Source organism: Anneissia japonica, unplaced genomic scaffold (assembly GCF_011630105.1).
Source record: "Anneissia japonica isolate Jap-2015-1 unplaced genomic scaffold, ASM1163010v1 scaffold288039_len1115542_cov189, whole genome shotgun sequence".
Classification (NCBI taxonomy): Eukaryota; Metazoa; Echinodermata; class Crinoidea; order Comatulida; family Comatulidae; genus Anneissia; species Anneissia japonica.
In genome coordinates, this window is record NW_022726160.1 from 230,279 (window position 1) to 246,456 (window position 16,178).

Consider the following 16,178-nt stretch of genomic DNA (forward strand, 5'->3'; position numbering starts at 1 on the left):
TTATATAATTAAGTTGAACAAATATCGCTTGATTTTTCACTCTCATAATGAAATAGAATATGTATGACACAATTACCACTCTTTAGGTCATTTAATACATATTCTCGTTTATATAATTACTCTCCGAATTTCCAGTGTATGATTACTCTAGGCCTTGACTGAGAATATCGTAAACCTGTGAATCCTATTACATGTTTGTGTGGCCAAGAGTCGCAATCCTGTGAACATCGTGTGTTATGCTATACCGAGTAAATGTCATATTCCGTAAAACAAACAAACAAACATTACCACTATCGTTGGTGAGAATTCCCTGAATAAATTCATGACAATAAATGATAATTAAAGATACAGTATGATCAATGATGATGATTTTGATTACGATTTGATAATTTAAATAATACAAGTTTCCCTCCAATTAAAGACCACTTTTGGGACCAGGGTTTCTATGGTCTTTAGCAGCTTTGACCTCTAATTAGAATAATAAAAATAAAAGACATTTGTTACTTTGGGACCTCAAGATAAGTGGTCTTTCATTGGAGGGTCTTTCATTAGAGAGTGACCTTTAAGAATCTGGACTACCCTCACAAAAAAATTGTTGATTAAATATTAATTAAAATAGGATTACAATGATTAGAATGATTAAAATGATGGTGGCAGCAAAAATGACAGCGATGATAAAAACCTTAAATTCATGCCTCTCTAAAAATGTGAGTGTAAGCCCATTTCGTTCATACATTGTAAAAAGAGCCCGTAAAAATGATATCTCATGTGGCATTAGATTATCTGATTATAATACTAGCCACATAACATTTCATATAACCTGGGAGTTGATCCAGCTACGACTTTCATCTTAATAAACTACCGTATTGTGAATGGCCGTGCACGAGTGAGCACTCACCTTTACCCAATCTATAAGCACCACTCAGATCTAACAGTTACATGATGAGCTGGCAACAGTTTATCATTAAGTCACAGAGCTGGGAGCACTTCTAGTTAAATCAAAGCCTAACATATGATTAGATTAAATGGTTCAATTCAAAAGCTCATAACACTATTTTTCAATCTATACAGTCTACAATTTCTATTTAACAACATGTGAAAATTATACGATTTTTATTTCTCTATATTTTTATTAATTTCTAAGAGAAATGTACCATTCAATTAAAATTCTCCTCTAAATATTTAAAATAAATACTTGTTGTGAGAGAAATGTACTAGCACAAATTTGGTAACACACTAAATAGTTTCTAATAATCAGAATAGTTTTCAATATAAGGATTAAAACTGAGTCCCTTTCAAATTTAATTTTAAAGACCAGGATATATATCACACATATGGTAATAATTTTACCTTGCAATGGTTTTATTTAGTTTTAGTGTGATCTACAATAGAAACAGATGGTGTAACACCATGTTGATATTGCAGCTTCATAATAATATTTAATATGTCAAATCAAATCAAACTGTGTAGATGGGTAGCAAATCTAAAAATAATGGAATCTTGCGTTGGTAAGATTTGTCGTACGGATGAAAAAAACTCTTTCAACCTGAACGATAACAAGATGAATTTTATGATCATTGTACCTAAACATAAATAACCAAAATGCAATCACTAGCATAGACTCTGTACATCTCATATAAAATACAGTAAAGAAGCTTGCAATCTTTGTGTACTGCAGTGTTTGATACAGTACAGTAGATGGAGGATCAAACAACAAATCTCCCGCACCTCATTAGCACTATCTTATGGCGTAACTATTTTTTGCTAAGGAAGAAAACAAAATTATATTATGTTTTTAATTCTACTCTCATCTGATCAAAAATACAGTTTGTTTAAATTAAATTTATTCTAGAAAAAAAACTAACACAAATAAAAAATCAAAACAAACTAAAATATCACAAAGGGGGACTCCAACATCAAAACTAATCAATTTCCAAGGGATGTCCCAACTAGCAGAAGATGCAATTTAAAAAATTAATTGACTTAAAATAAAAAATTCAAACCATCAGAGCAAGGTATAAAAACTCTCGCCTGAGAATTGTACAATGTGGAATTATGTGTTTCAAAAAATAATAAATTTACGTTGGAAAATTAACATAATAATTACATCAGTGGAAAGGAATAGGCAAGAAATATAATGTTAGCCTGTGGGATTAAACGTCACATTGGTAATGCTTGGCTGTATATACTGGACTTCCGTAGCTACTCAACAACAGTAAATTGACTGATTTATGGTAATTTAATATTAATTAGTACTTAAAGGGAAAGTTCATGTTTTGTGAAAATCTGATCATCAAAAACACATTTAAACTTTTTTGCTTAGGAAATATCAGTAATACCTTCATATTTAAAAAAAGGTCTGTAAATTGTTGAAACTTTTTAGTTTTGATCAGTATATTAGGAATTGAAAACATATTTTATTTTTCTAATAAATGCACTATTCATTAGGGTTTTCAAATTTAAGTATTTTAAAAGAATAAATCAATGTTATGTCAGCTACTGCCAGGAACGTTTATGTGAATCAGTAGCTACTTAAAACCAGATACCATCATGTTATTTTCATTCCTTTTAATATATTCCAAATTCTTAATTTTGAATCAATGGAAGTCTTTAGCATCTTTTTACTACTGCATCTTTCACACTATATTTAGTTGCAATTAATGTTTTTCGAAAATAACAAATTAAACAAGGCCTTCAGCTTTGGAGCTAATAAAATAATAATATAATTCATTACTAATATTTTTACCTTGTACTTGGTACGTGGATGAATACAGTGCATTAAAAAGCTCAACTGATTTAAAATCATACATTCAGATAAAATAAAAGATTTTTAAAATGCAGAGGTTCTGATAATATATCATCAGTGATGCTGCAAAAATCAGCAAAACGCATCTAACTACTGTATTCAATAACTGTGTTGCGATGTTTAGCCATGGGCAATTTGAAAACAACTGAATCAAGTGCCATTAAACAAATGAAATGATCTAGTAAAAATCTTATTCTATGCCTTGATGCCTTTAGCACTCATTTTTATATAGACTCTACAAGATCATATCAAAGTATTTAAAATTATACGCCATTCCTTGTCATCTCTCTATTAAGAAGAAACTCACATGATGCTCTCTTGTCAGTTCATGTCAGTATTTATAATTTTCTGTTAATGGTTTTTCTTGTACTTATATTTGTAAGGTCTTGCCACAAATTGAGGCGCACCGTTGGACAGGTGACGTCATACTATATTGACTCATTGAGATATTCACCAAAATAGGTCAAGTCAAAATGTCAACCAAATTTTGATTCTATTATTAATTTGACACTTATATTTATACAGTAATAGTTTATTTTTTATGCAATTTTTTTTACTATACAAGAGTTCTCTGTAGACATTTTGTACTTATACAGTAGTCTTATTATTTGTACAGTTTATATTTGAGGCTGAGTTTCTCTAAACCTGGTTCTCATACAGGTATACCTTCAAATGCTCAAATCTCTGACTTATTCTGGAAAGCCAATCAAAGACCAAATTATAGACTAGTGATCTACCCACATAATTTCTTATTTCGCAGGCAGCTGAGTCATTTTGTGGTGAGATCTCACATTAATTCTGCATCTTAATCCTTTCTTGTGGCACCCTTCACACAGTATTTCAATTTATTAACACGTAATTTACAATCCCAAGAATAAGAAGAGAAATAATTGTGCTTTTGTATTTATTGGTTGATAATATACAGGTCAAACAAAGTTACGTACGTCATAACACTAAGTATAATCTGTATTTAATACAATAATATAATCTTTGAAAACCTCATAATTGAAATGTTGTTTACTGTAGACTGACACTAATTTACAAGATTATATAAAGGTTATAGGCTATTTGAGGTTATATTTCATAAAGTTGTGTACTAAAACTATATAGACTAATGTAACTTTCGTACCCGTATATAAATTGGAGGAAAATATGTTTACTGTAGCTTCATGAGGTCATTTTTGGATTATCATAAAAAGTAGGGGTCAGAGTTTATAGTACATTTCCATTAACAAAATCAGATAATAAGGTTTCAGATGATTAATCTTAGTTTAATCAGGGAGTGAATTCAAACATTAGAAAAAGAACAATTCATAAAGACCAGCTTTGGGGAGTAAAAAATAAGCAACAGCTACTCAAAATCAGAGAAATTCACAACATGACATATGTTTCACTAATCGTTTTGTTTTATCTGAATTTGTAATACGGTATTAATCAATAAAATTTATCAAGTGATTGAAGGTATTGAATTGTCCAGGCTATTTACGAATGACAGACAAACACACTATCGCTCTCTGCAAAAGCTAAATTAAAGTAAAGGTTATTTTCATTAACATATTATTATGGAATACATGATACAATTTATAAAGTCTTGCATTAAATATATTAACATATTTAATATTATTATTATTATTTCAAAGCTGAATTAAATAATTTTTTAATCATTTTACCTGCATAAAAAGAAAAAAATATTTGATTAGAAAAAGTGAGGATGATAGTAAGACCTATTCAGTTCGGGACACGTAGTGGTAGCTACTGTGTTTTAGCTGACTGATGAACATGAGCTGCTCTCAATGACAGGGAGCTTTCGATTGCACGATAGGACGTACAGTAGAACGTAATGACATCAAATAGAGTCATCTGCGCGTGTAAGAACGTTAAGTTCTTGTTGTCGCATGGATTCTAGGATGCATTATGGGCAAATCACGTTGCAGAGAACGTACAGTAGGATGGTAACATATGAGTGAATTCATTCTAGCATCGTGTGCTGTGCAAATCAAAGCTAATGAACCACCTATGATGACACATGTTAATGCATGAATATACAATAAAAAATTTAATGACCTAGGTCAAATGTTAATTCATTTGTAATGATATACTTCAACTGAATCACCTAAGTTGTCAAGCCAATGTGTGGATTTATATAACAAAATTAAAACCACCTACGTTAAATGTTAATTCATTTGTAATGCATATCAATTAAATTTGCATCAAACGTAGTGTGAATGTACATTCAAAAACACATCAACTGAATCAAATGTTAATTCATAAGATTGTTAATATTACATATATTAACTGAATCACCTGGGTAAAAGGTTAATGGGAAAAACAAAACAAATCAATTTGACAGTATAAAGTCTAATTAGCAACTAGAGCATTCACAGAGTGCATCTCTGCCGTATGCCGCCAGAATACAGTGACAACTATATGCAGTCTGTATATAATAGACAAAAATGCAGCATACCCTCAATGAAATAATGGAATCGCCAGTCATATTCAAGCACATTATTTCCTTAGTACAGCAGAATACCCTCAAGAATATTGTTTTCTTGAGTGCTGCCTGAACATTTGTTGCGATTTCATTTTTTTATGCTTGAGGGTAAAAAATGGAATTTCTGATCCTGACCTTCGACCTTTTTCCCGCAAATTGAAAGATATCTTTCTTTGATTATTATGTACCATTCTACTAAATTTTATGATGATCCATTCATTAGTTTTTGCGTAATCTTGCTGACACACAGACAGAAGACTGACAGACAGACAGCAAGCATTGGCAGAGGTAATTATTGTAATTCTTTGTTTTGTTTTATGTACAGTACAGTACTTGATGACAACTGTAGGAATAGAGATATTGAACACAATTACTTTAGATGGGTAAACTTACCACTCTTCGTCCATATTTGTCGCATATTTTGCCCCACAAAGTCGAGCTAATAAGCATGCCGATGAACACCACAGTTGTTATCATCGCTTCTTGGACGCGGGTAAGATTCCAGACACAGCGTAACTCTGGCGACAAGATACTTAAGATCATCATCTCCATGGCGTCAGCCATCTGCAATAAACATAGTAACAGAGAGGGAAATAATGAAATTATCTCGTCTGAATGTAAATATATTTTCGATAATGAAAATTGGTTATTTTAAAATTTTTATAGATATATTGCTTGTGGTGAAATCTGATAAAAAAAATCCCATTAAATAGCTAGTGACAGGATACTTAACTGAAGCCTCTTGGCACGTCTATCAGTGGCGTATCTAGGAATTTGAAATAGAGGGGGGTCCAGGGAAGGACTCTCAGATGGGGGGGGGGGGCTTCTGAGGTATAAATAGTTATGACATCTTTAGATGGCTGGAATAGCATTCTCAGTTTTTTGGGTTTTTTTTCCATTCTATTTATGTGCTGAGTCATCACTTGCTTTCATCTCCGAATTCTCAGCCGATTCTACCTAAGTGATCAGTTTCGGTGACAAATAAAATGCTGAAACAATTCTATAGATACTAGTGACAGCACCAGTCATCAATAATCTGATCAGAATCCCTAATCAGCATGGTGCTGTCCCGGAAACTGATACTTATCAGATCTACTGTAGAATCGGGTGGCAATTCTCTTCAACATGTCCAAGTACAATAAAAACAACATAGCAATTTGGTTCGAAGCCACATCTCAAGGTTGAGAACTGCTGCTCCACCTGCTCCTATTGTTGACATAGGTTCAAGCAGTATGCTTGACATTGAAATATTTACATGATTTAACTGATATTTAAATGATAATAGCATTACGGTATAACTAATACTTAATAATAATAACCAGAGATTAACACATGTCACTATTACTTTGTCATTACTAAATTTAATCATCTAAACTTTTGCATAATTAATTAACACTGCTAATATAACAGCAAAAAATCAGCACATTTATGTATTTAAAAAATGTATATAAATTAAAATCCCACAATAAAAATTATAACTTATAATTTTAAAAATGAAATACCTTTATAAAAAAAATTAAAATGGTCATTATTTTTAATTAAAATAATAAACTGGCTTAGGATGATATAATAATAATAAGCAATTAATAGAGCTCCGCATAGTACACTATAGGAAAATTCTTATACGAAGGTTAGATTTAGGCTATTTTGTAATTTGTATTGTGTTAGAAGAACTTGTTTGTAATTTTTTAAATTTGTCAAAGAAATAAACATTTTATACAGCCTTAGTAGGAGGAGGCCTCGGCGACTTTCGTTCATTGAGTCACTAAAATAGGTCTAGAATATTCCTATTAAATGTTCAGTTTATTAAGATTATTAGGGTTCATTGATTCAAGGAATTGCTTAATTGTTCATACTTAATATTGAATTTAAAGTAATTACTTTCTTCGGGTTCTAATTAACCTTGTTTTACGAAAGTAATTTTTAATTACAATTAATTTTTATCGCGGTGCACGTTGTTTTCGCAGTGACAAAAAAATGAATTTTTTTGTCTGCACACGAACCTAAAAAAATCAAGCCAAGCATCCACTAATTGAAAAATTAATGGATGGTGGGGAATAGGCAAATAACATTGGGAGTTGCAGTGATGATGTCACGATTGACTTATAATTAATATTATTGGCTTTCAGGCAGGATTATTACTGCGGCACCCTGCATACCATGTGCAGAATGAGGAGTTGCGTATTTTCCCATTACAGCTTTAAAAACTTTTGGGGAGAACCCTGAGCATTATCGTAAATCATGTGATGATAATGGCAGCCATCTTACCCAGCAAAGCCCAGTAAGTCCTGACAATTTGATCTGAAATGGACCAAAACCAATGTTCTCTACTGCTTCATCCACAGTAAAGTGATCTGCATTAAAAAAGAAAAAAAATTAACATTAATGAGAACTATAGCTTATTTTACTACATTTTAAAAAAATGTTATATTCATACCAATTAACAGAGATTAAAACCTCCAATTAAAAGTTGATATCAAATAAATATAGTGCATTGATGCACAAAAAATATAGATTAGATACTGTAAATAAAAATTTTTAATAAACAAATGAAACAATAAATACAAGTTAAAACATCCTAAATGCAAATAATGCACAGTACAATTAACATTTCACATTAACTTGTATTGGGTCTTAAATCTACAAACTCTGTCATTCTGAGAAATTTTATGTAATTTGAAATGCATATAAAATGTTATAGATTCAACAATGACCTTAGAAGTCTGGAACATAAATAATAGTCCATGAACTATGACAACCTTCATATTTTTTTATTCATTATATAAATCTAGGTACAAGTGGATCGACACTTGCAAAAAAGCTAAATGAAATAGAATCCTAGTACTTATGATAATAATAATTTATTTGGATATTCACTTTTGAATCAGTGGCACTCAACCACAGGGGTGGTGCATCCTAACAACAAGAAAAATATAAAAATTACAATCAAAAAGAAAGACAACAAAACAACAAGATAATCAAATTAGCTAAAACTAAAAGAGAAAATATTTCTATTTTCTCTATGACAAGAAGAACATCGTGTTGGGATTCAATATTTCAACATTAATTATGTCATCATTCCTGATGATGACATAATTAATGTTGAAATATTGATTCGACATTAATTATGTCATCATTCCTGATGATGACATAATTAATGTCGAAATATTGATTCGACATTAATTATGTCATCATTCCTGATAAACGAAATATTGAATCCCAACACGATGGCGTGTATTTCAATACTTGGAGTATGTATTATACTTTCTTATCTGAGATTAATCAGTGGACCTTTCAGTTTTAAAGAAGAACATCAGTCTCTAGATGACACGTCTCTCTTCTGCAACAGTCGTACGGAAAAGAGACACCCATCAGCAAGCTTTATTACTGTATGAGGATTAATCACTGGAAGGAACTAGTTTACAAGACAAGACCTTTTTATATATCTGTTTAGTGGAATGGTGGAGCGTTAACGCAGAGCTGCCGCAACCTACAGCAATAATATCGGTGCTGGTTCGAACGGCAGGCCCGCAGGTTCTGGTGGTGCAACAAGTCTTCTCGGATAAGGACTATAAACTGTAGGCCAAATGTACACAATTTGGCCCGTATGCACTTACAAGTACCCAGTACATCCTTTGAGACTAGTATGGGGTTACCCCTGTGTCCTCATCCATACAGCCCCAGTTGTGGACAGACGAGAGCAGCTGGTACTGGTTTACCGGCCAATTAGACATTAAGAGACCCTTAGGGGAGAACAAAGTCACTGTATGAGCTACTGTAGTCTACGCTTTGAGCGCTTTGATTTTCATGAAATAGAGCTATGCTGTGATGTATATACTGTAATAATGGTGATTCTGAATAAAAATAAAATTTTATTTTTGGCAAGTTGGTGCACACTCTGTCATGAAGAATGGAACTTTTAACAAATATATTCCTTACTTTTTGTAAATTTAAAGCATTTATCTCATTATTACACTAATACATTCATCAAGAAAATTTTATTTTTATTTTCTCCTCCACATAAATATAGTTTCATAGTTTCCAAAAATGATTTTGCTAAATAAGAAAACAAAATTTTACTTTCATTTCTTCCACCCTCCTCCGTTTATCTGACGATCTTTAAAAACATAAGTTTGCTAAACAAGGTATTCAAAAAGTCTCAGAAAATTTCTGGAATTTTTAATATTTGAATCCAATCAGGGAGTACCTTGCAGCTTTTTGTACTGTACTAGCATGTTCATACCCAAATAACATGCAAAATGTCACTTTTTTTTAATTAAAAAAAAAAAAAAAAAAAAAAAATTTAAAATGCATCCAGTTTAACACCATAAACCTCATGTTTCCAATCTGTCAGTATATAATATAAAAAATTAGGCTAACACTCTCTTTTTAGTGGATTTTGTAGCATCTTCACCTTCCCTGGTCTTAAATTTGGTAAAATATTATAATTTTTGTTGCACTTTCAATAAGTAATATAAATGTAGTTAATTCAGTCACTATCATAATAGAAAACCAATCTGTAACCATAACTACAACAAATTTAATACTAATTAATATTCAAAATGGAGCTCTTAGTCCAATATATTGAAAACTAGTTTATAATGTTTTATAATACAAGCAACTGTATAAGACTAGTGTACTCTCAACGATCGATATATTAATATATGCTAGCCTTTAGTCCATTTGATTTGTCAGCGTGCATTTAAACCAATAAATATACGTTAGAGAATACATTAAATGAGAGAATCTAAGTAAATCAAATACAAAGTAAACACCCAAAGGAACATATCAGCAAATGACACATTAGATTAGTTTATACTGAAAATTACATAAAGAGCTCATTTTTCAACAAATATGAATTTTGTTTTGCATTACACGTATTCTATAACTATTTCGAACTGTAAGTAGAAACGGTGGCAGTTAAGAATACATTAGAACGGGAGATGCTAATCAGCACTAGCCTAATAATAGTACCAGTCAAAATAGTGTAGTCAACAACATGATGGTAAGGCTTTACACGTAATAATTGTTCCAGGCATCTGTATTTGGGATTTGGAGGGTTAAAAACTCGCACTTTTTTATGCATACAAGTTAGTGGGAAAAAATTGAATTTGTTTTTTTTTCTGATAGAAATTAATGAGACACATGTTTTCACTCTTGAGCCTCATATTCTTTTTCATTTAAATGCTAGTACTGTAGTTAATAGTTTGCTCCTTTTTCAGTATAATTTAGGTTTTGTTTCATTCAAGGAAAGATTTTACCATTAAGTTCCATTTGTACATACTCAGCAATAAATGTCGCATTATGCATATTAGAATTCATAAAATTGAATATAATTATGATATTTTTGTTAAAATGTACTCGCTGCTACTAATTTATTAAATGTTGTTGTTGAACACCATGGAATACAACAAGCAAAACATAGTAAAATTGTGATGCGTATGCTATGGCTTTCATTCCGGTGGAATCTAACAAGGGTAAGCTGTAATTAGTATTCTCACTATCATTTAGTTTTTCCTTCTATGTTTAAATGTAAAAAGGTCAAAAGTTCAAACTTACACGTGGATATTTTATCAAATGTGATTTTTTTTTAATGTTAAGTCAACCTTCATTATACTTGTGATCAATAGGGCCGAAATTTATTATGCTTATGACCTAATAGGCCTATAGTTAACTTGTGTATATTACTCTAATTTATTTTGAGTGGAAAATTTATTATAGTTGTGATCTGTATGACATTTAAGAATGAAAGGTACATTTAAGATCATAAAATCAATCACAAAGAACAACATTATTTTTCTTGTGATCTTTATAATTGATGATAGTTATTAATTAGATTTCGTTATTTGGCCAAAACGTTAATACTTACGATAATTATTACATTTACTACTTGTAAGACGGTCTCAACATTTTCTTAAAATAGTGTCAATGGTCTTACAAAACACATTCTGGTCAATCTGATTACAGACAGACATACAACACAAGATGCTCAATAAATAATATTGTGCAACAGTAATGTTCTTGTGTTGATTCTTTGTTGACATCTGGTTGAGATTAAGTTAAACAATAGTTTTCACAATGGCAACGAAAAATGGGAGCTTTATTTTTGACAACCCACTGTCGAAAGTAAGTGAAAAAATTAAATACCACCATGCTCAATTGATTTTAACTTTAATCTTGTCTGTTCCAAAGCCAAAATAATGCACACGCTGGCTTCATTGCCGAAATACCCTTTCAGACAGAGGAAGCCAGCAACCGTTACAGCAATATTGCAGCAATACTTGAGTGCAAAGTGGTCTAAAGTAAGCCGATATGTTGGCGTATCAACAGTTTCAGACAGAATGCCATGCGTGCTTACCGCAATATTGCAGCTCTGTTTGAAAGGGGCTAGTGGGTAACACCAGTCGAGCTAACTAACTAAGCTGCTCCCTCAGATACCATGTAGGCCTAGGCTAAGGCTTATCTGAATAATTTGAAACTCTAACAATAGTATTTTAAAATAGCCGCTATTTTAGTATTAAATTAATAATGAATAGGCCTAATCGTCAGATTATTTTATGAAGACACTGTAAAACCTACCATCCGATATGTTTCCTGGTACCTCATCAGTCGATCCATTGCCCATATGGGTTAGCCTAGGCTTAGGTTGTCGACTGGCCATATCAACTTCACCTCCAGATCCATCATCACTCCCGCTGCCGCTACGCCGAAATTTAACCACCCTAGAAAACCAAGATGATGCCATCTTCAGCAATAGTTACAGTTTTAATGTATTCTGACCAAAATTATTGACGGTAACTAATCGTCATTTAGCTAATGACTATTTGTGATAAGCAGCACATTTACTGAAAATTATAAATCAATATTATTATCCAACGTAATCCAGCAACGAGTTCACAACATAACACACAGCGTACACAGTGTGACAGTGACCGCCGTATGCTGATGTGTTGCGTGTTTGTAAAAATACACCAAAAACAAGTTTCATTTAGCTGCTTGAAATTAGAGGGCGATATTTAACATAGTCATGACGTCGAAATATAGTTGTATTTCGATACAGTAGGCGCTCTCGCTGGTAATCTTATTGTTATACAGTAATAATATAAAAAAAAAAAAAAAAAAAAAAAAAAATTGCAATTATTGTTGTTACCGTGATTGTTGCTGTCGTCCAAACATTCGCCATCATCAATTTTATTATCTATATCTATATTTATATCTATATATCTATATCTGTATCTATATCTGTATCTATATCTGTATCTATATCTGTATCTATATCTATCTATCTATCTATCTATCTATCTATCTATCTATCTATCTATCTATCTATCTATCTATCTATCTATCTATCTATCTATCTATCTATCTATCTATCTATCTATCTATCTATCTATCTATCTATCTATCTATCTATCTATCTATCTATCTATCTATCTATCTATCTATCTATCTATCTATCTATCTATCTATCTATCTATCTATCTATCTATCTATCTATCTATCTATCTATCTATCTATCTATCTATCTATCTATCTATCTATCTATCTATCTATCTATCTATCTATCTATCTATCTATCTATCTATCTATCTATCTATCTATCTATCTATCTATCTATCTATCTATCTATCTATCTATCTATCTATCTATCTATCTATCTATCTATCTATCTATCTATCTATCTATCTATCTATCTATCTATCTATCTATCTATCTATCTATCTATCTATCTATCTATCTATCTATCTATCTATCTATCTATCTATCTATCTATCTATCTATCTATCTATCTATCTATCTATCTATCTATCTATCTATCTATCTATCTATCTATCTATCTATCTATCTATCTATCTATCTATCTATCTATCTATCTATCTATCTATCTATCTATCTATCTATCTATCTATCTATCTATCTATCTATCTATCTATCTATCTATCTATCTATCTATCTATCTATCTATCTATCTATCTATCTATCTATCTATCAATAAATAAAATAGCAAATGATATACAAATCAAGTTGCTGCTTAGCACTGGGAATATAATGTGTAAATCAAATTGATAATAATACAGTGCTCAAATAGTAAAGGAACATGATGTTATAAATCGTATCAAATAGTTCATCAACGAAAGTTCCTCATTACAGTTGTATGAAAAAAAGAGGCGTCCGGGGGAGAATCGTACCTACAATCTCTCGTTATCTCGGCGAGCCTCATACCGTTTAGACCACAGAGGCCCGTACGATTTAATCACGGAATTCGACCACAAGGAATTCGTAATAGAGGGGCTGAGCGAGGGATATAGATCGAGGAACCAACCCACTATAGGCCCCACCATGGTTGGAGCTGAGACTCGAAAAGCTATGATTACCACCTCTAGATGGCCGGCTACGCTGTCAGACTTTCATACAATTTTATTTTTATCTCCATTTTTTATTTTAAAATTAACGGGGGAGGGGAATCCGATTGGACTTGAAATTTATGTACACTACTTTTTAAAACTGTATTTCATAAATTCGATTTTTTTTTCTAACAGTGGTCTTCGATCTTGTGACACAATCCCACAGACGAGATATTAATTACTAAATATGACAAATAGGCCTATCTATGGCCTACCAATTGAATTATGTTTATGGTATTAATTGATGTGTCTGTCTCCCGTATACCGCTGACACACTAGGTAACACCTCTGTATCTTGTCTGAAAAGATACTGCTTATCCAAGCTAACACGAGTCCAGCTTCCTATGCCATAAGTGTGATATATCAAGTAAATAATGTCGTGTGCCTAGCCGCGTCTCTGATTGTGACGTAGTCACAGGTATTCCTAACACACATAACATTATTACAACATTCATTCTTTATTCACACATTGTCGCATACATCAAGGAGGTATAATTTTTTTTATACCTCCTTGCATACATAAAGTATACTTACGGTTCATACACGTAATCCTGTTTGGAAACCATGATGTCGTCTCATTCCTTTCAGGCCTAGGTTCTTTTTTGTAAAATCAGCAGTTGATTTTTAAAGAGCAATGCGGAATTATTACCATTACAAAAGATTCATTGTGTGGATTATTTTTCCGGTAGCTTAGGGGAAGAGTCGATAAAAGCAGCGGCTGTGCAGTGATCATGAACACTAAATAGTCGATTAAGATCAAACTTCAAGCATGGGCCTACTGAAGAAAGCAGATACAACTGTACTAAAACTACATAACCAAAGTTTGATTAATTAATGTAGTTTAATTATCAACACACCAGTAAATCAACCAGAAGCCTATCGTAAAAATAAAGAAAATGACGAGCATTTTTAACCAATCAATTCATATAGATTTATATAGCGCCAAATACAAATTTTGCTATAGGCCCATTCTTCATTTGGGTTACTGTAAGGATATTTTATGGTCTTTTTCCATTTCTTTTCATTATGTGTAAAGCGCTTAGAAGCAGTGTTTTTTTTTATTAAGAGCTCTATACCAACACATTTAACATTATTATTAATACATACATATTACATATGTATATATATATATATATATATATATATATATATATATATTATTAATATATGTATATATATTATTAATATATGTATATATATATATATATATATATGTGTATATATATATATATATATATATATATATATATATGCATATATATGTATGTATTTATATGTATATACATATATGTATATGTATATGTATGTATAGTCATATCACATTCATTATTGCGAAAACTTGAAAAACAATTCATTTGTTTGGTTTTTTTTTTCAAATAAAGAATACAAGTATTAATAACAAACAAAAAATTGATACAAAACCCTCGAAGGAGAAATCGAACAATGACAGCAGATAGGGCCTCTGTATCATTTAAGCGAGTTTCAACCTGTAAGGAAATCTGTAGTCGTGTCTTTGGCATAGAGCAGTTCTAACACCACGTCACAAGAGCACGTCATAACTTAAGTTAGTAGGTACAGGCCTATGTGTCCTATATTTGAAGTATACAATTCATCAAAAGATTGTTTAGAAAGATACTCACTGATACAAAACAACGGATAAAACATCGAACGAATCTAGGCTCAGAAAACACTACGAGGAGTGTTGTAAGCGTCACAACCGTCTGCAAACACGCACTACTCAAGTCCATTACGCCGTGAATACGAAATAAGGTTACGCCATGATAAATTGATTTTCGTAAATTGGATTTTTGTATTGGTCCTTCGAGTCGAATAAAATATTCCGAGAAACTGTGCGCTGGATAATGGTCGCTAATAGCAAGAAAGCAGACGACAGTAATGGACCAGAAACGTCTTCAAATCGTAGACCTGCTAAAGAGGTTTTTCCTTAGATTGAAAGCATTTATTGAAACAAGAAATTGTTAGAGGCCTAAATGTATGAAAGTTAGTTGAATTTTAAAGTAGGTTATCTTGATGAGCGCCTCATCAGTCATTGAATATTGTAAATCTTGAAATTTAATATTAGGCCTTGAATATAGTCACCGGTGTGTGGCAGACAGCAAATATCATCTACGCGCGCACGCGCAAGCAATAAGATGCTATAATAATAGTATAAGAAACGACTTAAAATCGCTGAAATTTGGCGCATTGTCAGATTAAGGATGTTTGTTTCTATTCAGATTAAATTATATTTATTGAAACAGTAAATAATTATTACAATTGTAAAAAAGTTGACATTTCAGAACGTGTCCGGGATACTGTAAGTATTTAAACGAGCTGCTGTATCGCAAACAAAATTCGCGAACGCGACATATCAGAAGACGCTCATTATGCTGGCCGGTCTAAAATTACAAGTATTGTTCTCATTAATGCGATCAGAGTACAGTATACGGCAGTACCTTACGTCAGCAATAATCAG

General features: G+C 31.7%; 1 protein-coding gene across 3 annotated transcripts in view; it reads right to left on the reverse strand.

The window, feature by feature from the left end:
* The window catches only part of LOC117113014 (synaptic vesicle 2-related protein-like), a 38,676-nt gene extending 23,221 nt beyond the window's left edge, over positions 1-15,455 (reverse strand). Inside the window, exons 1-5 of one of the 3 annotated variants that reach the window (XM_033256226.1) lie at positions 15,343-15,455; positions 14,237-14,480; positions 11,877-12,019; positions 7,566-7,651; positions 5,691-5,861 (exon numbers count right to left, since the gene is read on the reverse strand). In XM_033256226.1, the coding sequence (XP_033112117.1) occupies positions 5,691-5,861; positions 7,566-7,651; positions 11,877-12,019; positions 14,237-14,268 (432 nt within the window). In that variant the 5' untranslated portion in view covers positions 14,269-14,480; positions 15,343-15,455. Of the gene's footprint in view, positions 1-5,690; positions 5,862-7,565; positions 7,652-11,876; positions 12,253-14,236; positions 14,481-15,342 lie in introns of those variants that run through there. The other 2 variants (XM_033256225.1, XM_033256227.1) reach the window with 2 other exon arrangements.
* Between the last annotated feature and the right edge of the window lie 723 nt (positions 15,456-16,178).